Raw genomic sequence first — 25,767 nt, 5'->3', positions numbered from 1 at the left:
TGAGTTCTTGCCAAGCTGAAATTGGAATGAGTGGGGCGCTCGTTGAAATGCCTTTCTATTTCAGTCAATAGGTATGTCTTATTGGTGTCTGATTTTGAAAGATATTTACATCCACAAATAATGAGGAGTCTGTTGTTGGAGTAACAGAATCTTCACGTCGTATAATCCTGTGTATTCTTCAGAGTTGATGATATCGATGGCTCCATACGTTCTGGCCTGCAGGTGATGAGGTGAGAAAGGAAGCTGGAAGTTCAGGTTCATTCATGATACTGAATCCCTGCAAACTTTTTATAATTAGATACCCTTTGGCTCTCACCTTATGCTTCAGTAAATACAACACTGAAATGATAATGGTCAAAAATGCTGTGTCTTCAGGTGTCTTATTTAACAGGACTCTTGAAATGCCAACATGAAGCTAAACAATGGAGCTTTAATTTGCAGTGTGTGCTTCAGATAAGAAGCTTAAATGTAATTTTATGGATTTTGGAAGTAAAGCAAAGGGAAATAATCAAATTATGTTGCTTAGTTTTAGCAACAAGTCCGCAGCCTGTTCTGTTTTATGTGCTGTGTAATTTTACGTTCCTCAGTCCAAGAAATAAAAAAGGCTGTTGAAGAAAAACAAATGGTCAGTGTTTTAACAATCTGGTAAAATTTATTCATAATCATTTCACATATAAAACACAGATTCAGTGGCTCCATGCAACCTGCATGTGCTGCACCCTTGCAAAGGATGCATGTTTTTATAATAGAGCGTATTTATAATATAGCACAGCTCGTGCATCACAGTTGAAGAGTGACTTTAAACAAGTAAATGTCCTGAATCATTTCTTTGTCAGAACTCATATCTGTTTAATAGCTCCATTAAAACTTGAAACATGAACCTCGGAAAGGCTGATACGACGGCATGGGAAAAGGACTCGTCTGACTATTAACAATGGCAGATAATATTATTTGATGTTAAGAGTGTAGAGCTTTGTCCTCGCCCTCTGTGGACATTGGGTCAGTGAACATAATAAAAAACAGGAGTGGAACATAATTTAAAAAGGATTAAAACCCCATCTTCTCAAGTTTTATTAAAACTGCATTTCAGCAAAGTGTCCATGGCTGTCTGAGTCACCATTTCTGCTTCAAATCAGAGAGAAATAAGTGAATCATGGCCTGAGGTGCAACGCCATTCTGTCGGCATATTAATTCACCGGACTGTCCCCGAGGTGGACGACATGAAATACCACCTTCTTCCTAAATCTTTTTGTTATTCATCCGCTTTCAATCACTGTCAAAACATTCTGGAGATCACAAAGTTTAAATTTGGATGAATGTCGGCCTTCTTACATTAGTAACAAAGACATACAGTGCACCCTTCTTTTTGTGCTCTCGAGACAGCGTCATTAAACGGGTATGGCTTACAAAAGAAATGTTATCATAGGTGTCGCATACTGAGCAAACTGGTAATTAATCAGCATTGCTGACATTCACACTAGTCATGCAACTCAGTACTCACTCTTGCTCATGTTGCAGTCGTTTGAATATTCATGCCGACATTGGAAATCTTTTCAAAATGTCTTTGGGATCATTAATTTTGCTTCAGAGCGTTTTGTGCCCCACATCATCTTCATGTTCTCTAAACCACTTATAAATGCTGTTGCTTCTTTTCATCTTTGATTAAAGTTAACTATTAAAAATAGTGTTCTTCGTTTTGTCCTTCATTTTGATTATTAGTAGTTTGGTGTAAAAACATAGTTGTTTAATAGTAGGTCTACATACAATAACTTTGTGAATATTGCACCTTTTTTGCACCACATGCCTTGCATAATTCAACTTTATCTTGTGAACACATCCCGGGTCCAGGATAAGATATGCCCTGTTTTGGCATCATACAGGCAGTAAGAGGAAATATGTTTCAGTAAATAATTTGCCTTTGGTTTCCTTCCAGGAACAACTTTTGAGAACATCTTTTTAAAAACATCTTATCTACAGTAAATACAATACACAATGAATTTAGTACGTAAATCATGCTCTGAGAAAACTGCAAGTCATTGTTTACACACAATGACTTGTAGTTTTAAGTGTTCGGTCTCTAAAATACATTTGATCTTTTACATAAAATGTGAGTCATTGTGTGTGAGATTTAACCTCCATTTTAAGCTCTTCTTTAAAATTGAGCAAACTAGTAGAGTGACAGATCATTAGGATCTGTGCCCACAGCCCTGGGAAAATACTGTCAGTTGTCTAAAGTGGTCAATACATGGTACAAACCCACCATCAACAGAAAGGCAGTGCCTACAGTGACATACAGTGGAAGTAACATTCTCTCTAATCTCCATAGTCTCTAATGGTCAGTTTGGCCTGTCACTGCAGGGACAGTTTGGCGAATGCAGAGGTGGGCATCCAGGCAGACGCAGGATGGTCACTTTCACCTGAAAAGAGAAATAATCGACCTCTCAGATGAACACATCAAGTATCATGGACACGGACAATGTGTACGAATGTGTAAGAATGAGGTACGTTCATGAACATACCTCATTCTTGAGAGACTTGCTGAGATACATGTTGAACTCGTCCACGCTGCCGGCGTGCAGGTCATTAATGGCCAGAATTTGTTCTCCTTTGTGAAACAGGCACACTGACTGCGGCTGGCCTCTCCAGCCAGACACACTGTGACACAAACACACACAAACACATATTCTGCTTTTTAGATTCAGTCTGTAACTCTAATTCAAACAGTATTTGACATTTGTGCTTTAATTTTTTTGTATTTCATTTGTATTTCCATAACATGGCAAACGTCTGGCTCTTGTACGGATTCTGTTTTATGTGAATGATGATGTCAAGATGACAATAATGCCATATTTTCCTCCTGTTGGTACTAACCATTATAGGGGCCCTCTCTTTTAACATTTGTATTGTCCAGCAACAATACCACAATGAGGCAAGTGGTCCTATTTCATAGACAAGCTTACCTTGGTTTCCCATCCACTTCTGTTAGTGTCAGGTGCTTTTTCAAATCTGCCTGCCCAACCTCAATATCTCTCTCTTCTGGGGTGATGATGTCAAGGCTAGAAAGAAAAACAAAAGACAACAAAAGCTTTATTTAATGGTATTGTGTATATTTTGACATGCTAGGAGAGAAATACGTCTAAATCTTGACATCCAAGGCAATCGAAATAGTTCACTTTGAAGAATTATAAGAGAAAATATTTTCCTGAGTTCTAGAAGTTAATGTTTGTGTCGCTTATTAATTTGAGTAAATCTTAGTTAGTAAACCAACATTCAAAGGCGCGACATTTTGTCTGCTTGGGAATGAACAAGCACATAAAAGCAGAAATGTATGGTTATTATTGCCTCCTTCCTCCATTATAGTGGCATGAGTGTCTGTCTAGATAAGGACTTCTCATTTTCTTTGAACAAGTCATTTAAATTCAGGCAGCAAACTCACCTGAGTTGCTAATGTTTAATGTCTGTACTACTTATTATTATTCAACTATCATCATACCAGCTTGTGCTTGCAGAAACCTTCTGAAACCACTCTAACCAGTCCAGCAACATGTCAGCGTTGGTTCCAGCAATCCTCTCTGCTTATTTATTTTACTGAGTCACCTTAAATGTGGCGATGTCTTTTTTTAATTTGTTCTCTGTAACCATTACAAAACTGTTTTTTGACTTTTTGACTGGCAACAGCACGGACGGGGTGTCTCCTTGCACTATTTACAAGTAGAGCACTGTTGAATGAGAGTACTCATGCTAACGTCATCACATCCCACGTAAAATGTCCCTCTTTCTAGTGTGTTCAGTTTGTTTTATTACAAAAGAGGCCCCAAAATTCAAACAATAGTGCCCACTTAGCAGATATTTTTTTGGATTCACTTTGCAATCTCACCTTTCAGTAGAGCTTTGTTTTTCCAGTTCGTCCACATTTTGTCTCTCCAGCATCCCTACAGGAGAGATGGCACCGTTGTCGCTGGAGCTGCTGCTGAAGTCTGAAGTCAGACGCGTTTCTTCTCTGCAAAAGCAAGTGACAGCATGAGGGAATGTAACATCAGATCTCGGTACACGTCTCAGTTACATTCAGGCTCTCATGTAGCAGGAGCCAAGGCCAACGCTTTATGTTGAGTACAAAATGAGACAGAAGAAGAACACCATCTGAGTCTGCAGGCACTGTGGAGTGGGCTGACCCACAGGCAGATAGCATAACAACAGATTTTGGCACTACATTAGAAGTCTTGGATGGACAGAAGTCCACATTTGGCCAAGTGGCAGAAAATAACGACAATAAAAGGAAGAAGAAATGGTTAAAAAGAGGGTTAAAGAGCATTGTACATTCCAAAAACCGAAGAGGTCTCTCAGTTATACAGAAAGGGGACCAGATGTCTTGAGATTTTTTAAAAATAGTTCAGAAAAGCAGCATGGGAGAAGCAAATAATTCCCAAATCACTGCAGAGGCGCAAGAGGAATTCTTATTAGGAGACACTTTGGAAATGAGTCTTTTGACCCATATGCCAAATGTAGTGGAGAAGATGTGCTTCAGTGTGGCAGCGCAGCAGTTGGCCACTTTGAAAGAAACCAGACATGAGTGTGAAAGGCAGAACTATCACACAGTTTTGTATTATAGCAAATTTAGGAAAATAAACAGCAGAAGAGAGTATTTTCATACAGGAGATGATGGCATGAAACAGCTGGGAGAGGCACGAACAATGTGGATATCATTAATCACCTGCTGTGTTGGTGATTAACGCAATGGTCGAATCTGATTGACTAAAACCTGCCCTCCCTGAGATGCCAGAAGGTCTGACACGCTACATAGACTGAAAGTCGGATTCACACAGTAACATTGTCAGTGTTGAAAATGCCTTGTAGCCCTGCTACTTCTCTGAGCAACAAACATACAGATAAATGTTTTTTTTGATAGTAAACCTCCTCCGATCTCAGATGTAATAACAATACGTTAATCATCAATGATAAGGTTATGAAAATATGCGCAGGGTGTACAGTTTGTTTCATCATCATTTTTAGCAGTCAAATACACAATTGCATCACAAGTAATTACTCTGAAGTGTGCAGTGTGGTTTTAGGAGGAAGAGGAAGTAGCACATCATTCCTCTTCCAAATGAAAAGTGGATTCATATGAATTACAACACACCCTTTCTCATTTCATCACACAAAGGGTTTTTTTCAGCTAAAGCCTCACCTGGTCTGGTATGACTAGTGGCTTATGGTGACTAATATCAGGAAACATTAGCTACTATTAGCTAATGAAAGACCTATAAGACCAAGTTCAGTTTATACAAGGTCGAATGTTCATGGCTCAATTGTATATAACTGTGTGATGATGATCAGTGCCATCTTGTTCTTGCTTCACAAGATTAAAAGATATGTCTCATGTAGTCGAGCACGTAAGTGGCTAAACAGGCTCTGAGGTGCTTCTTAGATTCTTGACTGATCCCTGAGTGTCAGCAGTTTTGTGCTGTAAACCCCCCCGTTATTGTCAGTCTAGGCGGTTTGAGCCAATGAGGCCGTGGTTACCTCTGATGAGTGAGCTATTTTGGTATCTAGGGCACTGACAAAACATGTTACACAAAGAGCAAAAGGGCGCTGACACTGAAGACAGAGTGAAAAGACAAAAATACACACACGGCCCACAGAAAGGAAAACTAGCCGGCAATTAATCTGAGACCTACCTGTCCTCAGAGGCTGCCTCCTCATTGAACGAAGGGAGTGGGGAAATCTGCGTCTTCAGCTTGTCAAAGACCTGAGTGACAGACCGCATCAGGGTACCTTTGGTAACCTCCTGAACTTCATTGTCCCTGGAGGCATTTGGCACAATGAACCGCTTTCAGTTTTAACAAAAATCAAAAATTATTGATGAGTTGTTTTTCAGTCACTCCATGATTCAAACTTACGCCGCCTGAGCCAGTTGTTCATTATGTCTAACTTCTCTCATTGTTTCATATCTACAAGAGACAGACGGTCAAAATAACAAAGAATATTAAATACTGAAAATAATCAAATATATCACATCAACACATTGCCACATAGACAGTAATTAACACTCACATTGAGTCCATGCTTCTGCGACGTGTCGCAAGATTTTCCCCAACCTTTTTCACATCATTTATGAAGAAATAAAGAGAAAAAAAAATATTATTAGTTACTGTACATCACAATTTGAAAGCTAAGTTAGATCCATTGACAAATTATTAACTGTAATGAACATTTTTCCCTGTTGTCTGACATTTTATAGACAAATTGATGAATTGATCAATCGAGGAAAATAATTGTGAGATTAATCGAAATGGAAAATAATTGTTAGCTGCAGCCCTACTTGTGTTTGTCTTGAGAAGGGTCTCGGATAGTCATAGATTGGATTCACCGGCTCTGATACAGGTCTTTTGGAATACTTTTCATCCTGCAGGCCAATGAGAAAGCAACATGACATTCTATGTGCAAACAAATCTCTTAAAGAATGAAGAAAAAGAAGTCATTTGAATTAGATGTGTGTTTCCTAATTACAAACAGTTTTGCCAAAGATGTTGCACCTTCTCAGCGTCGTTATCCAAAGCATTTGGGGACGGATCAGACATGGACCGTATTTTCAAAGCTGGCTGAAAAAGGAAAGAAACGCAGACACATTAAAGCACCCATGTGTAACAATATTTATGTGATTAAATTATTTTTTCCACATTATTCTGACAGCAGAAAGTTGAGAAGTGAGACAGTCCCAGTAAAAATGTGCAGAGTATGTGTTGCTTTCAGCCCATTCAACTCAGTGTCCCTGGGTCGCATGCAGTGGTTATACAGTTGGGTATAACCTAATATAGTTGAGTTTGTGGGTATATTAAGGTATACCTAAAGGTGTCATGTAACAGTGAGTCAGTAAAGAGCAGTTTTTGAGGGGCACTTCACTAACATTTACCCAAATTTCACCTGAACAACAAAACTGAAAACAAGCTGCCATAAATTCACCTGGGGTGATATTTAAGAAATCATTTTTACATTTTATGAGTGACGTCAGTCTTAGTTTCTGGCACTGAACTGCCGAATACAGCAGATTAAAATCATGACAACAGAAAAAACATAGCCTGACACACAGTATACACTGGTATTGCAACATCAGTGAGAGCCCCATGGATATCTCTAAAGCGATGACTAAATAGAGTTTTTTTTCCCCACACAAAAAAAGAATCCACACATTAAATAGATTCCCACAAAGGAAAGTCTGATGCATCTGAGTTAGTATCAGATTGACAGGACGTATGCATTTAGAAAGGGTCGCCAAATTCATGCAGAGCTTCAGTTGCAACATTATGGACAAACCTTTTCAGGCACAGCGGCGGAATTCTTTTTCCGCACAATGGGGTTTGAAATAACCTGGTAAAACAGGAAGAGAAGTCTATTTTCAAAAGTCAAACAAGAGCATTGACTGATATGCACGGTTAATAGAATCCAGTTGCTTGTTGGATTCTCCAGGGACACTGAGGGAATTTAGACTGAGCATTTGAAGTGTAGCAAAGTCAATTTTCTGGAGTGAAAGAAGAAAGAAACTTGTTGGATGAGTTAGATGAGAAGATTAATACCACTTGGTGAATTTGTAGCTACAGCCAGCAGTCTGTTAGCTTAGCTTAGCACAAAGGCTGGAAACAGGTGGAAGCAGTTATGCTGGCTCTGTTAAAAGGTAACAACATCTGGAGACCTTCCTGGAGTCTCCTGGTTGGCTGGCAACTACTCCCAGCCATGTAATAGTTCAGCACATACTCCCCAGTAAAACCACTACTTGTAGTTTTTACACTGAGGACAAGATATAAACAAAAACAAGATATATAAGGTGTTAAGTAGTGAGCTTTAGAGGTGCTGCTAGGTGGAATCTGTTACCTACCCAGGCTTGCTGTTTCTCCCTGTTTCCAGTCTTTCTGCTAAGCTAGGCTAGCTGGGATCCATCTTTGTAATATATGTATTTTCCCAAATGTTGAACTATTCTTTTAATGTGGTTTGTGGTCAACAGATGAGGAACAGACTTTAAATATTTACCTCAATTGTTGGCTGCCCATCAGACATTTCCTTTGGCAAAAAAAAAAAAGAATATTGTCAGTCACATAGCTGGTAAACAAACATGATAGATACGAAACAGTGCAATGCAAGAGATGCTTGGTCTCCATAAGCTGTTACAAAATGTGATAAAGACCGAAAATCTAAATGTACCTCTGAAGTGATAAATTTATGTGGCCGGTTTTTCAGGGCGTCAAACAGGTCAGAGAACCAGCCGTCCACTTCCTCGCTAAAAACAAGAGGGGCATAAAGCTTAATTTTTAGACTCCACAAATTATGGCTTTGACAAAACTGTTTGTAATTACTTTAAGATTCAATTCCACAATCCAAACATAGAGTGGAAAAAGTGACATGTAGCAACAATTTGGTTTGAGCAGAGTGGAAGGCAAAGCCATTATCAGCTGATAGACTGTTACTAAACAGGAAAGACACATCATAATTTCTTTTTGATTGTTTGAACTCCTGAAATAGTAAATGGTGTGATGGGCAGGGGGACGTGTTTTATGAGGCACAGTGAGAGTGTCAGTGGGGGCCTTGAGAGAAAGATTTGCCAACCCCCGCTGTGGCCTGAATCTTGGTTACACAATCACAGGCTTTCAAATGAATGCAATCCATGTATCTGGGACTGTTTACCTGCACATTGCCATTACAAAATCCTAATGTATACTGATTTGAATGGCTGCATTTCTGTACTATCCAAATAAATTAGATTTGGTTAGAGCATTGAACTATATTTTGAAAAATACACAGATAAACCATGATGAAATGTTACACAGAATTGCTAACAGGCTTTTAATTAAGAGTTTAGATTAAGTTTTTGACATTCATCATTCCCACACATCCCTTGCTCAAGCATACGTCTACTTATTTATCAAAGTGTTTTGTTGAGTAGAAGTATGAAGACATTTTTGTGTATATATCTTGAGTGTGGTGTGCCAGGAGTGAAGTAAAATACATGGAAGTTGGTGAAGAAGCTATAAATTCCATCTCAGTGCTTTATATCGCCTGTAAAAACCAGCTGACTCACCTGCTCTCCCCGACGAGGAAGTAGTCCCGGTCAGCAGCCCTCATGTAGAGCACACAGGATGGGGAGCACTTGAAGCACTTCTGGACCCAACCCCATCTCTGGTGGTTTTGAGGGCTCACATATAACAGTGAGATACTGACAGAGGGATACAAATGACACAGATGTTAGAAAACCTGGTTTAACAGCGTTATTTCATTTAAGAGCTAATAAATACATGAAGTAGTTATGAATGGATTTGGTGTATTGTATAAAAGATAGCTCTGTGAAATGAGAAAGAAAATGCTCACAGACTCATAAAGAGATTGGTTTATGTGCTTTGTGAGAACATACTGTGATAAGTCTATCCCTCCAAGTGGCCTGTCCTTTTCCTCTGGACTCTTGTAGTACTTCAGATGATATTCTTGTTCATTGATTTTGAACAGCACAAAATACCGCTTCTTCCATGATTTCTGCAGGAGAAACATGATGAAATAAATACTGAAATGTAATAAAAAGAAAACACTCATAAAAAGCTGCAATATATTGCATCCATTGTGCTAACTCTGTCACCTCTGTTTTCAACCGCTTTGGGGGAGGAGACTTGAACAGGTACCCGGATCTTATTTCATTGATAACTCCAGCTGGTCTGTAGAACACCGCACTCCCACCTGCGGGCAAAACAAAAGCCTTTTGTTTTGTTCTCATTTCCTTGAATCTTTCTTAACAGAAATCTGCCACTTTCTTTTCCTGTAGGTGCTATTTGCGGAAAACCAGCACAGGATTTATCGAGGGAGACGTAGTAATGAGTAACTGAAAATAACTTTGTTACAGAAAGAAGTTTAAACAAAGGACTAAGTGACTAAAGCTCCCCAAACTATTAATGAGTGTATATTGGTACATTAGCACATTCCAGGTTTCTTTGTCATATGAATCTTTTGTGACTTGACAGTATCAATTGTAAAAACAGGTTTTCCATAAACAGCACCAGAATACCAGTAAATAATTACAAACACCTAAATCAAACCATAAAGCAGATTTCCAGATGTGATACACTACCTGTGCTCTTCTGGCTCTTAAGCATTGTGACACCACACCTAAACAAAAATAACACAGGAATCTATCAGTCTCTGTCTCTGTCACTGTAATAATATATCCAGAAGGAAATAGTCAACCTTGAAATAGTCAAACAAACAATGTAGGGTCTAAAAATAGCCTCATGGCTCTGAGAAAGCAGAGCGCGAATTAAGAGCTCTATTCATAAACAGAAGCCATGTGAAGCTGCAAGTGTACATGTGTGAGAAAAATAATTGAGATTGTATGTTTATACTTATTATTGATTCAAAGGCCTGTAAAGGCACATGCGCAGTAATTAAAACATAATAAAAAATGATAAGTTCACAGCATCTCAGAAATGTTTAAACTCAATAATATTCATTGTTCGCTTCATACAATACACTGGTTCTAAACAGGAAAAATGAAAAGAATAAAAAACAACATAATATTCTTACCTGTGGAGCACCTGTTGGGAGATTCTGCTCACCTCGCTCTCTTTGACAGTAATGTTACTGCATGAGGAAGCTGGATGTTTTCCTGTACTTGGCAAAGACATTCACACTGGGAACTGGAGTTTCTGGTTCCTCGCTTCAATTACTTTTTTAAATAAGTCTACCTGCTGTGTTGTTCAGCTGCAGAATTTCACGCAGGGTTTTCTTAAGTGACTTATTTCACCTGGAAGAATTACATTACAGGCCGATTATAGAATGTGCGGTCTAATTAAAACCAATTAAAAAAACACATACATGCACACAAGGTTACAGGGGTGAATTTTCCTTGTGAAAAAAGATATTGTCACATTCAAGAGACAAAAAGCAAAGATTGATGCCAACCTTTGACATCAGATGATTTATAGCTAGTAAACTGTCATAAATAGATTGTGACAAATGAATTATGAATCATGATACCACTTAAATTCCAGTATGTTTTAAAACCATCTAAATGGATAAATAACAGTTTCTGAAGAGGCCAAATCATCAGTAAGTGATTTGTAGATATGTCTGTCTCAAACGTATTCATTGAAATTTTAAATGCAATGTAAATCAACCTTGCAAAATGTGACAAGTGTAGAACTGTGGTGGGGTATATATCGGGGGGGGGTTAAAGTATGTATATGTTCATAACAAGGCTAATATTCAGAAGTTGGAGCATAAACACATGCTTTGTTAGAAGTAATAGAGGGATTAGATGCAGGCTAGTTAATAGAGAAACTTTTCTGATTGAAGTTTCTGAAGGTTAAATTTAGACGATTAAATGATATATTGATGATTTTTCATATAAATCGCATGCTCTTAAGACAAATCTCTCTCTGAAGTGACGGTTTCGGGCCTTCCCTCATGCTGATATTATCTTGCAAATGGGCAGCCTGAGCGATCACAGTCAATGTAGCACTCAGATAGAGGCCTCTTTTCCTCCATGTCCTCTGTTGAGACATGTGTCAGGATAACGGGGAAGTAGCAGATTTGAGGCTTATCCTGTGCATGTGCTGTGACGTGAGCATGACTGAAATTTGATGTCATTAGATGGGGGGTTAGCCAGTTGCCTTTGATGCATTTGACCTGCTTGTACATGTGCACGGGCCATTTGTGCTATGCATGTAAAAGGTCATATGGATCATGGTGAGCATTTTAAACAGGCAGCGGCTGAGACTAATTTAACTGTCACTTCAGTCACTCTGTGCATTTGTGTGAATCGTCCATGAGCTACAAAAACACATCAATGTCTCGTAACCTTTTCAAACTACCTCAAATGTGCATGTAGGTCACCAACGCACACACACACACACACACACACACACACACACACACACTCATACATACATCAAGGTCAGTGTGAGGTCGGTATAAATAGAGCTTCTTGTTTAGTAGGACATGGAATAACTCTTCCCCAAGTCTGACGCTTTGCCCAATCCGTTTGCCCTTCTCCACCTGAAACCTTTTTGCTTTGTCTTGTCTTCAAAGTTTAGATTCATGTTCTCTCCTTAATAAAACAAGGCACGTGCTTGCAAGAGCACCAGGACAGATATCCCAAGGCCACCCTGCCCCCCACAACAAAGCCTTCACATCGGTGACAGGCCTATAAAAGCCCTCTTGGTGTTGTCACTGGTTGGCGAAGTTTAATCTGCACCTCTAAACAGAAAATGGATAGCAACGTAGGAGGGAAGGCCAAGACAAATGAAGTAAGCCCTTCTACTTTGGTTTCTTTTTGAGAAGAAAAGTAGATGACGCTATTGACTCACCACCTTTAGCCTTTGGTCTATTTATCTTCGGGTCTTGATCTATTTGCTTCGTGTTTTGTGCCTGTTTGGGTCTCAAAGGAAATGCTTCTGAAACATCAGCAGCACCTGCAGAGACAAAGAGATGCCATCGCCTACAGGATGAAGAAGCTGGCGGCTAAGCAGGTGGAGATAACAGTAAGTCTGTTATATGGTTGAAAAACACAGTGTTCTGTTGTGAGTGGAACTACAACGCAGTACAAATTGTAGGTTCAACCTTTTATTTTTACTTGTTTAGTTTGTTAAGTGCCTCCGCTTCTTGATTTTAGCTAACAGCGGTGGAACATAGAGCATGTCCTTGTGCTGCTGTGGCACATTCACCTCAAGGTTAAATTAGTTATGTATTCTGAAAGGCACTTTTGCACATATCTGGTATCCTCTCTGTTTTTTGTGCTCCTCCCTGCATGCCATTTTCCTGTGCTCTACCGTCAACAAAGCAGTTTTTCCCCTTATTTATTGTATTTAATGTATTGCACTCTGTAGACTCTGTATACTTGAATTGTTGCATGTGCCAAACTAACCTACTGTATTCTGTATTCTGAAATGATAATAGTCAATTAATTGATTTGTCTTTTGGCAGAAAATGAATCGCAACTATATTGACAATCAGTTAATAGTTCAAGTTATTCTTCAAGCAAAAATAACAAGCACTTCTTAGTTCCACCTTTTTAGTTGTGAGGATTTGCTGTTTTTCTTATGTGATAGTAAATAGATTGTTTGGGGTTTTGGACTGTTGATCAAAAACAAAACAAAACAAGCTATTTGAAGACATCGACTTTGTAATTTGCATCTTTTTCTAAAGACCAAATCATTTAGATACAAATGCCTTTTTAACTCCCATGGCTCTTTTCACCTCAGAAAAAGACCAACGCAGCGAAGGAGAAAATCAAGAAAAAGTACGAGGACATGAAGCGGGTTCTGGATGAGGATCTCCGGATCACACTGACCCAGCTGGACACGGAGCACGAGGCCACAGAGAAGTTGGTGGAGGAGAGGATAGAGGACTGCTACCACCTCACTCAGGAACTGGGCCGCAAACTGTCCAACATTGGTGCCGAGGTGAAAACACAAGAAACTGGCATTCAGGTAAACACAAGGACAAATTCAAAGTTCTGATTCCATGCAACTTATGAGGCATATAATCAGTCTTACTGTTTATTTCAAGCTGTTCTCTGGTGGTATCAACATGAGTCATGATGTATTCTTTTTATGTCTTCTACAGAATACTGAAACAGAAAAAAGGTATGTTCACATTTCAGGAATTATACCCACATTTGACAGATGAAGCTCATACAGTAGGGAACCATAATAGATCAGATGGGCATGAGCAGCTACCAAACATACCAGACATTTTTCTTTTGACAATCAGGAAATAACAAAGGGATGAAATCATGAAAGTCAAGGTATTTACCGGGTACCTAGAACACTTTATTTACCGCTTGTAGTCATTTCCCAATTACTGAAAATAAATAAACACTTCCTTGTCTACCAGAAGGACAAACCAACACTTTTTAGACAAAATGTGATCATGCTCAAACAACAAATTGCAATTAGATTCAGTGCTTATTAAATCATTTGACACTCCCATACATAATTGTCCTAATATTTCTCTTAGTTCTTCTAAGTTTTATTTATATTTGAATACAGTGTATGGATGTATATTTATGAAATCTGTTACACCATGGGTTATTATTCCTTCAAAAAGTAGATGAATTTACAAGCACCTCCGGTTATATAGTCAACTTTTCATTACATGGCTCTGTTTTGTCTGAAATTAGAATATCTGAGACTCTGAAGTTGACCGACCCTGACCTGATTCAGATGGATGAGTTCAAGAGCGAACAACTACTGAGTCTTACCATCAACCTGCTGCTGTTCATCAGGTCCCAGGTCCCTGTCACCAAGAAACTGTTTCAGAGCTGTGAGTTCACGCAAAAAGACTGTAGACTGGCATGTGAAGGAGTCTTGCTCCGAGTTATGTCAAAGGTTACAATTGCTGTCAATTAGGACATGCCACAAGTCGAGTGTTTGTCTCGCTTGTGGGGAGGACATGACAACTCATCTGCAGAGTCTTTCGCTGAGTGTTTCTGATGTCTCTTCACACAGATGCTGCAGATGTTGTCCTTGACGCTGACACTGCCCACCCAAAGCTGATCATCTCTCCCAAAGGCGACTCAGCCACCTACACGGATACCTGGATGGATGTCCCAGAGACTCCCTCCCGCTTTGACAACACCCTAAATGTAGTCAGCCAGCAAGGCTTCAGCGAGGGTCACCAGTACTGGGAGGTGGATGTCAGTGGGAAGACCTACTGGGAGCTGGGGCTCACCTACCCGAGCATCCCACGCAAGGGCCGCGAGGAGGACTCCTGGCTGGGCCGAGGCAAGGAGTCTTGGTGTGTGGAATACTTTAATGGAGACTACTCAGCCTGGCATGGTGGTGTCCAGCATGAGCTGCCTCTGGTGGCAGGAAAACAGTTCACTCGCATCGGGGTGTACTGCAGCTTCCCTGGGGGTTTGGTGTGCTTTCTAGGAGCTGATACTATGACCCCCCTCCACTGCTTTTGTGCTGGGACCTTCACCGACATCCTACATCAAGCATTATGTCCTGGTCATGACAACGAAGGCACAAACTGGAAGTCCCTCAAGATCTGCGATGCGTCCCGTTCAGCTCCTATTCTTTGAGGTGGGGCAGAAATGGTCAGGCATGTGTTGCTATGTGGGGCATCAGCTGCCTGATCTGACATTCTTAACATTGTGACACAACTTCAGCTCTGGAAACTGTGTGTCAGGCTGGTCTAATTTGCCAAAAGGAATTTTTAAAGGGTATCTCTATTTTAGATTCACAGATCATGTAGTTCAATTCCAGTCATTCATGCTTTTCTTTATAGTGGACACACCGAAGTTAACATGATGTTAACTTTGCCAACAATGCATTAGTCCATCTCTGAAAACTTTTGAATTTCCCTACCCTGCATGTGGCCCCAGCTCCAAGCCCATTGGATCCTATTCAAAACTCGGTCACAAATGTATAGTTTCATTTTAAAACAAGACCAAGTACTTTCCTAAAACAGCTGCACTAAAGTTCTTATCAAATGTTACTCAAACAGTCATAAATAGCACGTTTGTTGGGGACTATTCTCAGCTGTGGAGTAATACACATCTGTGCTTGAGTGAATATTTACAACAGCACAATGGTGTATGTGCGTTCGACCCAAAATAAACCACAGTTTCCATATTTATCATAATGAGGCAACATGTATATGTGGCTCACTGATGTGTTTTAATAGTTTATAGACAAAAATAGAGCTCTATTGCACAGAAGAATAAGAAGATAAGACATACTTACAATTCATTGTTGGTTTTGGTCTTTTCATATTTGCTGACAATAAGAAAATATAGAATATTTGTCCACTATTAGAAGTATGAAATTCCAAAAACGTAGTAGTATAACTTAGGGACATATTTAAAAATAATTCAACAATTACGTTTTTAGTATCTTCAATATTTGTTCAAGCGACATTCAAAGTATTATTTACCATGTTCCAAACATCTTCTTTGTCTTAAAAAACAAAAAATAGCAGCCCTCCAATGTAGTCTGTGTTTACAGATGTGCAACAAAAATGACACACAACTCATTACACAATAAATTCTCTTATGTTTAATACAATAAAATGTTTACATAAGCATTCCTCTGTTTTGAAGTTATTTAAACAAGGTATTGCCCCAAAATAAAATAAAAAAAATGGGCCAGATTATACTTTCAATGTAATTCATTCATTCATTTTTTCCAAATCTTTTCAAATATATTCCTGAGGACAACAGCATTTAACACCGGAAAGCATTTAAAATTTTACCCATAAAAATAAATTGTTCCCTCTTTCAATTTCAATCCAAAACAAGTGGAGCAAACACTTCTTTCAGCACAGGTTGGGCACCACATCACTGATCAGAGATCCATGTGTCGAAAGGATTCAAGAGTTGTGGCTGTATTGGACAAGTGCACTGGGTGAAGAATGGGACATGTCTCTAACATAAGCCAGTATCGCCCACACTTTCTGGCAACTATAAATATTATGTAAAAGTGTTATTAAAATAAAAAAACAACTGATAAAAAAAATACAAGGAGTGAAAAGGGGAAAATATAATGACAAATTAAAGCTATTGCTGAACTTTTCCCCCAAGTTACTGACACATGCAGTCATGTGCATGATGTAAAAACACTGCAGCAACAATGAGATTGTGTACTGTGTACATGTGGATTGTGTATGTTCAGACTTGTCACCACCAGTAATAGCTGCCTCTGTGATTGACAGACTTTGAGACAATAACACAGCGTATTTGCAGAAACAGACGTTGTGTAAATTGTAATGACCATCAGCAAATGTCTATTGTATTCAAAATATATATTTCAGATTTTACCATATAACTCAATGAGAATAATTCATTTAAATTGTGCAATATTGTTTTTAAAAAACTTGGCAAGGTGCACTACATTCTTAAAAATGTATATATACATATAATTAATTCCTTTCTTTATGATTTGGGTTTTTTAATCTTTCTAAATCCGAAGACCTTGCTGGGTACCTCTTACTAGAGTGTAATCTATGTTATGACAATGTACAACACTAATATACAGTGAAATGATGTGGCATTTGTGCTTTGGGCCCTAGTCCAGCGTTACACTATGATATTTCCCAAATTTATGACACAGTTTTTGACATTCTTAAGTTCTCTTTCTGGTGTAAAAATCAGCAAAAAAAACAGCATGTATAGTATTATCTGTTAAATATATTAAAGAGGAATGTCTTACTTTAAAGATTAAGAAAGGGAAATTCATAATCTGATTTGTTGGACCCTGACTAATAAGACAAGTGCGTAATTTTGATCATGTGCAAATACATGAGCTTCACTTACTCGGGGTTGAACAACGAGCAAGTCTTCAACATCACGCTGAGAAAACTGTCAAATTGCAAATAATCCTTGATTTTATGGGAGTGGACTATATACTACGCACTTGACCCAAGATCTCGTAGAACTAATCACTACACAGCAAAAGATCACACCTTCCTAGCCATACGTATATGACATTCTTTAACATTACATTTACCCACTTCATGGGACATTAAAGAACCTGAGGATGCCAGCATGCTGCTACCAACTGAAACGTGCTAGGAAGGCTGAGACACTGAGCCTTTGGCAAAAAGCACCGTCACATGTTTCTGCTCAGAGGAGTGTTGTCTTTTACTTTTATCTCTTTCTTTTGACAATTGACAGCTGAAAACATTAAAACACAGATAGCTGAAAATGATCTGATCCATTTTCCAGATGCCCCCCCCCCCCGTCTAACAGCTCCCTCATCTTTCCTATGGCAATCAAAGGGTTTGTAATCATTCTATACAGTTTCCTGGTGGGGATTTCTATAGACCAACTAGTGCATCAAAAGAGCCCTCATTTAGGCTTTTTTTGCAAAATCATATTAGGTAAATCAAAAAGACTGATGCATAGGACTGCATTAGACAGGTTTATGATCTCTTTCTGGAGAGACGTCTCTCAGAGCACCAATTATTTCAGTCATTTCATGTAATTAATGCAAGAGCTACGTTAAGCCCGAAGACTCCTATCCACCCTATACAGTTCCTTTCAACATCTATTGCAAATGCTGGAAAATGGAGAGACACATATTCAGATATGATTCCCCAAACCCACAAAAACTGGCAGCAAATTTTCCGGGCTGGTAGAATAACATGGATATTTCACAATGCCTGTCAAAAAAAGATCAGATCAAATGTGACGCCATTATTAGGAGGATAACCTGAAGAAGAGGAAGAAGTTTCACCATCAACACATGAACGAGGAGTGCCACTGTAAATATTTTTTTTTTCACAGAGTGCTTGTTTTCGGGCCCAACTACACATGAACAAATGTCATGTGCTCCAAATGTGCAGTGTCCTGCTGGGCCTGAATCATCCCTGAATGCTTTGAACGCTTAGTCGATACCTGAAACAGTCAGTCAAGTCAAGTCAGTCAGTCAGTCTGTGGTGTTGTACAGTACGGTCGGTTAGGCTGGCGGTCAGTTGAAATACAGTTCTTTCGTCAGCATAGAGACCACGCAGGGAATCTGCTTCTTCTCGCTGAAGCGTGGGTCTTCAGACCAGGACTCAAAGCTGGTGGCCACCATGTAGTTGACCCGTGTCAGGATCTGCATTATCTCCAGCTGTTTGCCAAACTCATTGAGGACGTTGCAGAGCGCCTGGACAAACCAGGAGCCGCGCCCTGGGTTCCTCCATGAGTAATAACCTGGAAAATCAACATGAGTCAGCCCTGAAACGTGGCTCCAAAGTGTCGGCTCACTGATATATTCAGCACAGGTATGTTACAGAAACGCTTTCACTTCAAGCGTTCATTTATTTGGCAATAAAAAAATATATACTTTAAACTGTTTACCTGGCACAGTGGAGTAGGCAAACAGGAAATCTGCCTCTACAGGGATCTTATGTCTTGGATTAGCATCAGTCTCCAGGGTATCGTTTGGCGGACCCGAATCTGTCTGTATACCATCATCAAATTCGGAACCCCGGCAAGCCTGGTGAAGTAAATGAAATGACATTTCATTGTGATCCTGAGTAGCTTTCTCAACGATGACCTGGTGAAGCAATTAAAAATTAACTGTTTTTAAAAGCTGAGATGGGCAAAAGTTTACACAATAACTATCATCAGTCCGTGGGGAGCAAGTGAAAGCCATTTTAATCTGCCTTCTCAACAAAAACAAGTGTTCAAGTTATATATTTTTGCTATTCAACCCCTAAGTTGACCATTTCAAAAGTGGTGAACTTGACACAAATCTGTAAGTTAATTAACTATAACATTATTCTTACATAATCACATCCCACTGTCATTTCTAAATGAAAGTCGTCAGAACTTCGTACCTGGATGAAGAAGAGTTTTGGCTTCCCGACTAAGCTTTTGCACATGTCCCCCCTGAACAATGAGGTCATGGTCTTGATGGGCATGGCTCCGTCTGTTCCGTAGATCATGCCCTCCTCACCATGGCTTAGCAGGATACAGGCGAAACACGAGCTGTCACTATGGTCTTCCTCCGAGGCTGACCCATACACACACAAACAAACACTCAACTCTTAGGTCGGCTCTGGCCTTATTAAGCTTTTCAATTAGTGAGCAATATAAGGCTGGAGTTTGTTTAGCCCTTTTAACGTCCAGATTCTTGAAGAATTTGAGGTTGCAACTAAATAATAAACTTAATTATGAGTAACATGAAACATGAGTTACCATTAAGTTAATATTAAGTACTTTAAAATGTTACAGTAAGTTTAAAACATACAGCTTCTAGGTAGGAATATAACAACACTATATCAGACTGTTATATATTATGTTTTCATTTCAATTTTATTAGTACATTATTTAAATTCCAATTAGTTCTTATTTTCATATCTTATAAGAAAACACTGCCTCTCCACATATTGCTCGACCTAAAGCGGTGTTCTTCCCTTTAGGAGCGTGAATGTGCTGAGAAAACAGCACAGCAAACCGCCTATACTGAGATGTTCTGTGTTCGCAGTTAGTTGTCGGAGGGCTGCACTGGAGGAAAGTGATCGAGTGTTCGAACACAAATGTGCTGATTAAACCTAATGACAGTCTGTCTATTAGATTTTGAAATTTATTGTCTACTAATGGGAAATTATGGCCTGATATTGATACGAGAGGAAAAGGTCAAAGGGTCACCAAAATAATTAGAATTCATCTGAAGGGGACCTTGAATAACCATGCTAAATGTCATGGCATTTATTTTGTAGTTGTAAAGGTTTCTTGCTTTGGACACAGAATTGAATCAAGATCGAAACTGACCAAATAAAACCGTCAGGCCTCACTGCTACCTGGACAAAATGTGTGCAGATTCTAAAGAACAGCAGCCATTAAAATGTCACATCATATCGTATTAAACAAGAAAGTTAATTGGTGTTCCCAAGGACATATGACCTGAGAGGTAATTTGTACACCTTGTCATGAAATCTAGCCAGTGGACCTGTAAGTGCTCTGATCAGTGACACAAAATCTTTAGGCCAAATTGGCAGCAACGTCTGTAGGATTTACATAATAACTTTTACAACAGCGCCGCCTGCTGTCTGACCTGGCAGTTTTAAGAAACAAACATACTACAACAGTCACGAATGTGAACTTGTGCATGTACACACTTCAACTTAAAAGGGAATCAATTTCACTAGCACATAACTGTACTGTATGTATATTAAAACAGTGGTAATGCTGAATTGTATTGTGTTACACTGAGAGCTATTTGTTCAGCTCCTTTTATATCAATGTGAGCAGATTAAATCTTAGAAAACGCCCCTCAATGTAACACAATACAACTGAACAGCACCACAACATGACCACGAAAAATAGTTTCAACAAAAACAGAACATTACAACCTTCATGAAGGTAGAAATCATTGCAGGACCGTCTGATTAGACTGCATTAGTTTTGGTTAAGTGTATCTTACAAAAGTGACAAGAAGCTAGTATGAGTGTATGAATGAAAGAAACCCTCCTGGAACATTGTGAAAACGCTTCCGTGTTGTTTTCAAAAGGTTCCTCTATATATTATTTGTTGGGATTTGTATCGGCATCAACATTGTTACGTACCCACATGAAAGAGCGAGAAAAGTGTGATACGTGGCTTGAGCACCAACACAGAAAGACTTCACTACTCACCCTCTCTGAGAAGACGCTCCATCTTCTCACACGTCTGATCATTGTAGATGAAGACATCGAAGCCCAGGCTCTTGAAGCATTTGAACAGCTCACCTGCGTCTCGGTCCGTGCCATTGCGTACATTCATCCCTGTCAAGACAATCTGCTTAGAATACATACTATTTATGCAATAATATTGAGCAAAATTGAATTAGGTATACAACGCGTTTGAAACGTGTTTGCAGTACCTGTCTTTTCATCAAAGTTTTTGTTGTTGATGATGATACACTTGCCCACTCGCTGGTGGCTCATCTTATACTGGAATGTTGGTGAAACAATTCTGTAATGGCTTTCAGAAGAGTAGTCCTGCTCCCGCATCTGGCCATCCTTATTCTTCTTACTAATACAGTCAGAGAGAAACACAATCATCAATAACACTTCAAGGTAGCATTATAACACGCATCATTATTTATCTTTTAGCTTTACCAAATGCAAAATGTTCAATTGATCTTTTGAAAGACTGCTACTTCACAGATCACATGAATAACAATATTCCTTCGTTACTGTCTTTTAGACCTTATACAAAAAACTAAAAAAACAAAACAAACATATAAATAACATTAGTAATAAGAATGAAAATAACAATGAATAAAAGAATAACAAATGAGCAGGCCATTCAATTTTACATGAATCATGAATCTTGACACAGCCAAACCTAACTCTTAGAAGTAAAAAAAACATTGCTTTTCTTAAATTAGGCCCATAGGCGCAGTTAAAACTTCCATAATGGTAACATTTACCTTACATGGCAGAGTCTTGCAAGTTTTCTAGAAAATATTCTTAACGCTTACAGAACATGTTTTTAAAGCCAAAAATGTTTCTACACATAACGGTTACTTCAACATAAGTAAATGTCAAGGCTTCCAATGCAAGGAAAACTCACATGAAACTGAAAACACCCTGAACCACTTACTCAGAAACCAAAGAGAACATACATTTTCAAATAAGGCATTAACGTCAAAGCCAAATTTAGTCGCAGTAATCCACCATCGGGTTAAAGAAGAAACTAGAACAATTTTACGTAGCGCAGATATTAAAAAATCCTAACCACATCAATGCAGATTGAGCGAGAAGAAATCTTTCACGAGGGGCAATTCTCACAGACCTGTCATATTTCCATTCTTTAAAAGATACATCCAGATAGCAAAGCCAACAGTGGCCCATTGGGGGCTCAGAAAATCCAGGCTTGTTCCAGAAGAGCCTAGTCATCAACTTACTCGAGCACGGGAACAATACACAGCATTGCTTACCAACAGTCACATACACATACACTCACAGGCAGCCCAGCCATGTTCTAATAAACATGTGATCCAGAACTTTTTGAAGCCCCCCTCCCACCTCCAAATTGTGCCAACATACTGTACCAAACAATTGCGTGAGGGTGGGCAAAGAGCCGCAACTCTGTTTCGCTGTGGGCTGGGCATGGCAGAAAGAGGAGCAGGTAGGAGGACGGTGAAGAGGAATACGAGGCGGTTGTGTCTGTCTTACCTGGGTTCGTCATTAAGCGCTACGCCACTCTGCATCTGAAACGCGTTGGTTTTGTCTCGTTTCTTTTCTTTCCCCCAAAAGAGTACGTTCCTCCAGACCTGGCAGCTTAATTTTTGGCTGTGTGCTAGGATACTGACATGCTCTCTGTACTGGATGGAGACCTGACTGGGCCAGCAGGTGCTGAGGACAGGGGCGGCGCACTGTGAGCCCCCTGAGTCAGCAGCCTCGCCACCACACCAGTGCTTTCTAAAGGCCTATTCACAAATGGCCCCTGCGCCTCGCTCCCTGCTGAGGTCAGACAGGGCAACAAGTTGCTCCTCTGCTGACAGGCACAGAATCCACCTGTACCGAAATACATACTGTGAGTGCCACCTCAACTTTGGGTGCACAAGAAGGGATACAACTAAAAAACATTCATTACTAAGAAAATCGCCACTTTGCTGAACACCTTCCACAAATAACTAAAGAGAAATCTCGGTCATTCATAGTTTCCATCTTGATTTAAAGCCAGATTAATCCTTAACCCAACCAGTTCAAGAAATGCAGACAGTTATCATTACAATCTTTATGATATTAAACGCAAGTCCTTCACAGATGATGTGGCATGGCAGGCATGACTCAAGAGGGATCACGAGTTCTGTTGTTTGGCCTTCTTCCAATGAAAAAGACACAACGTACTGTAGATAGGGTGCTATCAGTTTTATGTACTACTTCTAAATATGGTGGTCATTTTTGCTATCACGTAGCCATGACTAACTGGCTATGCAAAACATATACTATTCAGCAGATTAGGCATACAGCATTTAAACTAATTGTGCTAACTAATAGTCTTTTTAATTTCAATTTTAAAAAGAAAAAGCACTTTTATTTGTTTAAAATCTAAAATGCTTCTTTTGTTGTTTTATGGTTAGTGTGTCTGGGGAGAAACAGCTGACAAATACACTACAAAGGTTCACAGTGCCACCTTGTGAGTCAGACTGGAATAAACAGAGGCTACTCCCTCCTTTTTAAAAAACAAACACAAGACACTGTGAAAGGACTCACACACAATGATATCATACTGAATTTACATACCCACAATTTTAGACTCCATTGTAGTACAGTCTAATTTTGAGCAGCCACTCGAGGACTGTCATCAGTCCTGAAATTGATTTTAAGATTGCTTTCATGCGCCTTGCCCTATTACACTAATTAGGCCTAAACTGGGTTACTGTGTCAAATCAAGGGTATACATTTGACATTTTTTTGTTAGTTTTGATAAGTTCAGACTTAAGAGGAACCAATGCCACTTTCATGTACAAAGAATTGTCGATCTTTCCGAAAGTGCACAGTTGTGTTAAGTTTTTCCATCTCTTCTTATTGTAAGGTGTGACTGTTTGAGTAGATAAATATGCACATTTAGTTTATATGGAAGTGGGGTAGCACCAAAGCAATAGTTTTACAACCATTACTTCCACAAAATGTGCAATTATAATAAGAGAAATTTAAATTTGCTGTTAACATAAAGCACCATTCATTTCTGTTTCTGGAGAATAAAACTGAATAAACTGCACTTGAGTGCTCAAATAAACATCATGCGTATCTGGTTATGCCAGGCCTTCTCAATGCCACACATATGAATTAGAAACAGAATCACCAGCAAAATATCACACACACATATTAGGCCACAGATGATAGTTAAATAACGATAAAGAGCCCATATCTTGTTGAACTCCCATATTGAAATTCCCATCCACTAACTGGGGAGGGAGTAATATTGAAAATGAAAGCTTACAGTAAAAGAAAATGCATATTCTTATACATGGTCTCCTAAAGTCAATTTGAAGTGATTTAGTGAACCTTATGGATCAGACTCCCCTCAAGGATGTATGGGGTTTCCCCTGCAGATATATTGAGTACCCTGAAAAGGAAGTCACCTTCCAAACAGAAGAAATCTCCCTCTGCGGTCAGGCTTGGCGTCTGTTTCGTCTCCCGTCAGTTCCTCTTCTCCCACTTCACCCCCAAGTCCAGTTGGCCCAGCAGGTTCTCCAGCCATCTGCAGTTATAACACGCGTATTGCATTTTAGCTTGACGTTACGGTTTGATTAATTTACTGTACTATGGCTAACGTTAAACTTGGCGTCATTTCCTTATTCCTAATCACTGCTAACGTCAACACTGGCGGCTAGACAAACGGGTTACAAGCAGTATAAACACACATAACGCTAGCTAAACTCTAATTAAGAGCTAGTTTAAACACCAGTTTAAATCAAACTTGTTAGGTGAGTGTCTGATTAGCTAGCATATAAGAGCTAGCAAAAACGCGTTAGCGACAAACTACTAACTATTTTAAATTTAGAGACGGATAGGTTAACATGAACTTACACTCTGTTATTCGTATATTATGCTACGTCACTTTAACTACTGCTCAAAGGTTGACTGTGGGTCGCTTCTCCTTCTCCGCACTTTTCACCGAGTTTCTTTTCCTTAGAAAACTTGAGAAAGTGAAAGTACGTTGAAGCTGGAAGTCTCTGAGGTGCGTAATTACGTCAGAGCGCTGCGTCACCCAGGTCTGCCTCATTTGATATTCATATCAACATGGAAAGACCAGTTACAGTCACATTTAAATCTCCACAGCTTATCCAACATATCAGGTGACAAACAACTCTAATGATCAGAATATAGACAATTGTAGCCTACATATATGTAAAATGAAAACTATAATAAAACAAATAAATACTCTTGGTTCACTACCACAGTTATGCAAAGTCCCTGAACTGTTTTGGTTTGACAGGGTTATTCCTTATTTAATACCCTGTAATAGCAAATCATGGTACTGTTCTTACAAATTACGTTAATTGTAGTTAGATAGACATGTTCAATAACGTGTACATATTATCAAATGTTAGTCCAAGTAGACCATACATGCCACACATGCCCAAGTCATACACTATTTATTCCATCTTCATTTGTGTCACTCACTTTTATGGATGCACAAGTAGGCAATCAATTTCCACAAAAAATTAATGAATTCCCCAAGATGTCACATTGCTTTGTCAAGGTATAAAGGTATAAAAGTCTTTGTCATAGTGGCTGAATGATTAAAAACAATGCAAAGGCTGCACACCACTCTTCCTTTAAGTCAATACGATTTTGATC

At 39.2% G+C, this 25,767-nt stretch overlaps 3 protein-coding genes across 4 annotated transcripts; 1 reads left to right on the top strand and 2 right to left on the bottom strand.

Annotated features, from left to right (window-relative positions):
- Positions 1-626: 626 nt before the first annotated feature.
- LOC139303466 (pleckstrin homology domain-containing family S member 1-like) lies at positions 627-10,598 on the bottom strand. 2 transcript variants are annotated; one of them, XM_070927298.1, is made up of 17 exons: positions 10,555-10,598; positions 10,103-10,140; positions 9,617-9,714; positions 9,398-9,516; positions 9,068-9,202; positions 8,194-8,269; positions 8,023-8,052; positions 7,312-7,365; positions 6,534-6,599; positions 6,320-6,403; positions 6,052-6,095; positions 5,898-5,948; positions 5,676-5,801; positions 3,878-4,000; positions 2,961-3,056; positions 2,520-2,655; positions 627-2,417 (listed from the first exon to the last, which is right to left on the bottom strand). In XM_070927298.1, the coding sequence occupies exons 2-17, from the start codon at positions 10,125-10,127 to the stop codon at positions 2,337-2,339; spliced, it is 1,344 nt and encodes a 447-aa protein (XP_070783399.1). In that variant the 5' UTR covers positions 10,128-10,140; positions 10,555-10,598; the 3' UTR covers positions 627-2,336. The 2 variants fall into 2 exon arrangements, with proteins under 2 accessions (XP_070783399.1, XP_070783400.1); XM_070927299.1 differs by lacking the exon at positions 7,312-7,365.
- A 1,641-nt stretch (positions 10,599-12,239) lies between these two features.
- On the top strand, positions 12,240-15,058 carry LOC139303858 (E3 ubiquitin-protein ligase TRIM39). The gene is made up of 6 exons (XM_070927708.1): positions 12,240-12,278; positions 12,417-12,512; positions 13,233-13,460; positions 13,597-13,616; positions 14,153-14,295; positions 14,481-15,058. The coding sequence occupies exons 1-6, from the start codon at positions 12,240-12,242 to the stop codon at positions 15,056-15,058; spliced, it is 1,104 nt and encodes a 367-aa protein (XP_070783809.1).
- A 961-nt stretch (positions 15,059-16,019) lies between these two features.
- casp7 (caspase 7, apoptosis-related cysteine peptidase) lies at positions 16,020-25,092 on the bottom strand. Its single transcript, XM_070926591.1, has 7 exons — positions 24,994-25,092; positions 24,546-24,664; positions 21,330-21,481; positions 21,103-21,231; positions 19,303-19,478; positions 18,821-18,959; positions 16,020-18,673 (listed from the first exon to the last, which is right to left on the bottom strand). Exons 2-7 carry the CDS (start codon positions 24,662-24,664, stop codon positions 18,447-18,449), a joined length of 942 nt encoding a protein of 313 aa, XP_070782692.1. The 5' UTR covers positions 24,994-25,092; the 3' UTR covers positions 16,020-18,446.
- Between the last annotated feature and the right edge of the window lie 675 nt (positions 25,093-25,767).

The sequence above is a fragment of the Enoplosus armatus genome, chromosome 20, assembly GCF_043641665.1.
Source record: "Enoplosus armatus isolate fEnoArm2 chromosome 20, fEnoArm2.hap1, whole genome shotgun sequence".
Classification (NCBI taxonomy): Eukaryota; Metazoa; Chordata; class Actinopteri; order Centrarchiformes; family Enoplosidae; genus Enoplosus; species Enoplosus armatus.
The sequence above is the reverse complement of the archived record's forward strand: the minus strand, read 5'-3'. Positions and strand labels throughout refer to the sequence as shown.

Coding starts and splice junctions, on each gene's coding strand:
- LOC139303466 (XM_070927298.1), bottom strand. CDS start 10,127: ATGCTTAAGAGCCAGAAGAGCACAG. Junction 3,057..3,877: donor AAACAAAGCTCTACTGAAAG/GTGAGATTGCAA, acceptor TTTTCTTTCTAG/CCTTGACATCATCACCCCAG. Junction 2,656..2,960: donor GAAGTGGATGGGAAACCAAG/GTAAGCTTGTCT, acceptor TTTGTGTCACAG/TGTGTCTGGCTGGAGAGGCC.
- LOC139303858 (XM_070927708.1), top strand. CDS start 12,240: ATGGATAGCAACGTAGGAGGGAAGGCCAAGACAAATGAA. Junction 12,279..12,416: donor GGAAGGCCAAGACAAATGAA/GTAAGCCCTTCT, acceptor TGGGTCTCAAAG/GAAATGCTTCTGAAACATCA. Junction 12,513..13,232: donor CTAAGCAGGTGGAGATAACA/GTAAGTCTGTTA, acceptor TTTTCACCTCAG/AAAAAGACCAACGCAGCGAA.
- casp7 (XM_070926591.1), bottom strand. CDS start 24,664: ATGGCTGGAGAACCTGCTGGGCCAACTGGACTTGGGGGTGAAGTGGGA. Junction 21,482..24,545: donor AGATTTCTTCTGTTTGGAAG/GTGACTTCCTTT, acceptor TGACTGTATTAG/TAAGAAGAATAAGGATGGCC. Junction 19,479..21,102: donor GGAGCGTCTTCTCAGAGAGG/GTGAGTAGTGAA, acceptor TGTATGGGTCAG/CCTCGGAGGAAGACCATAGT.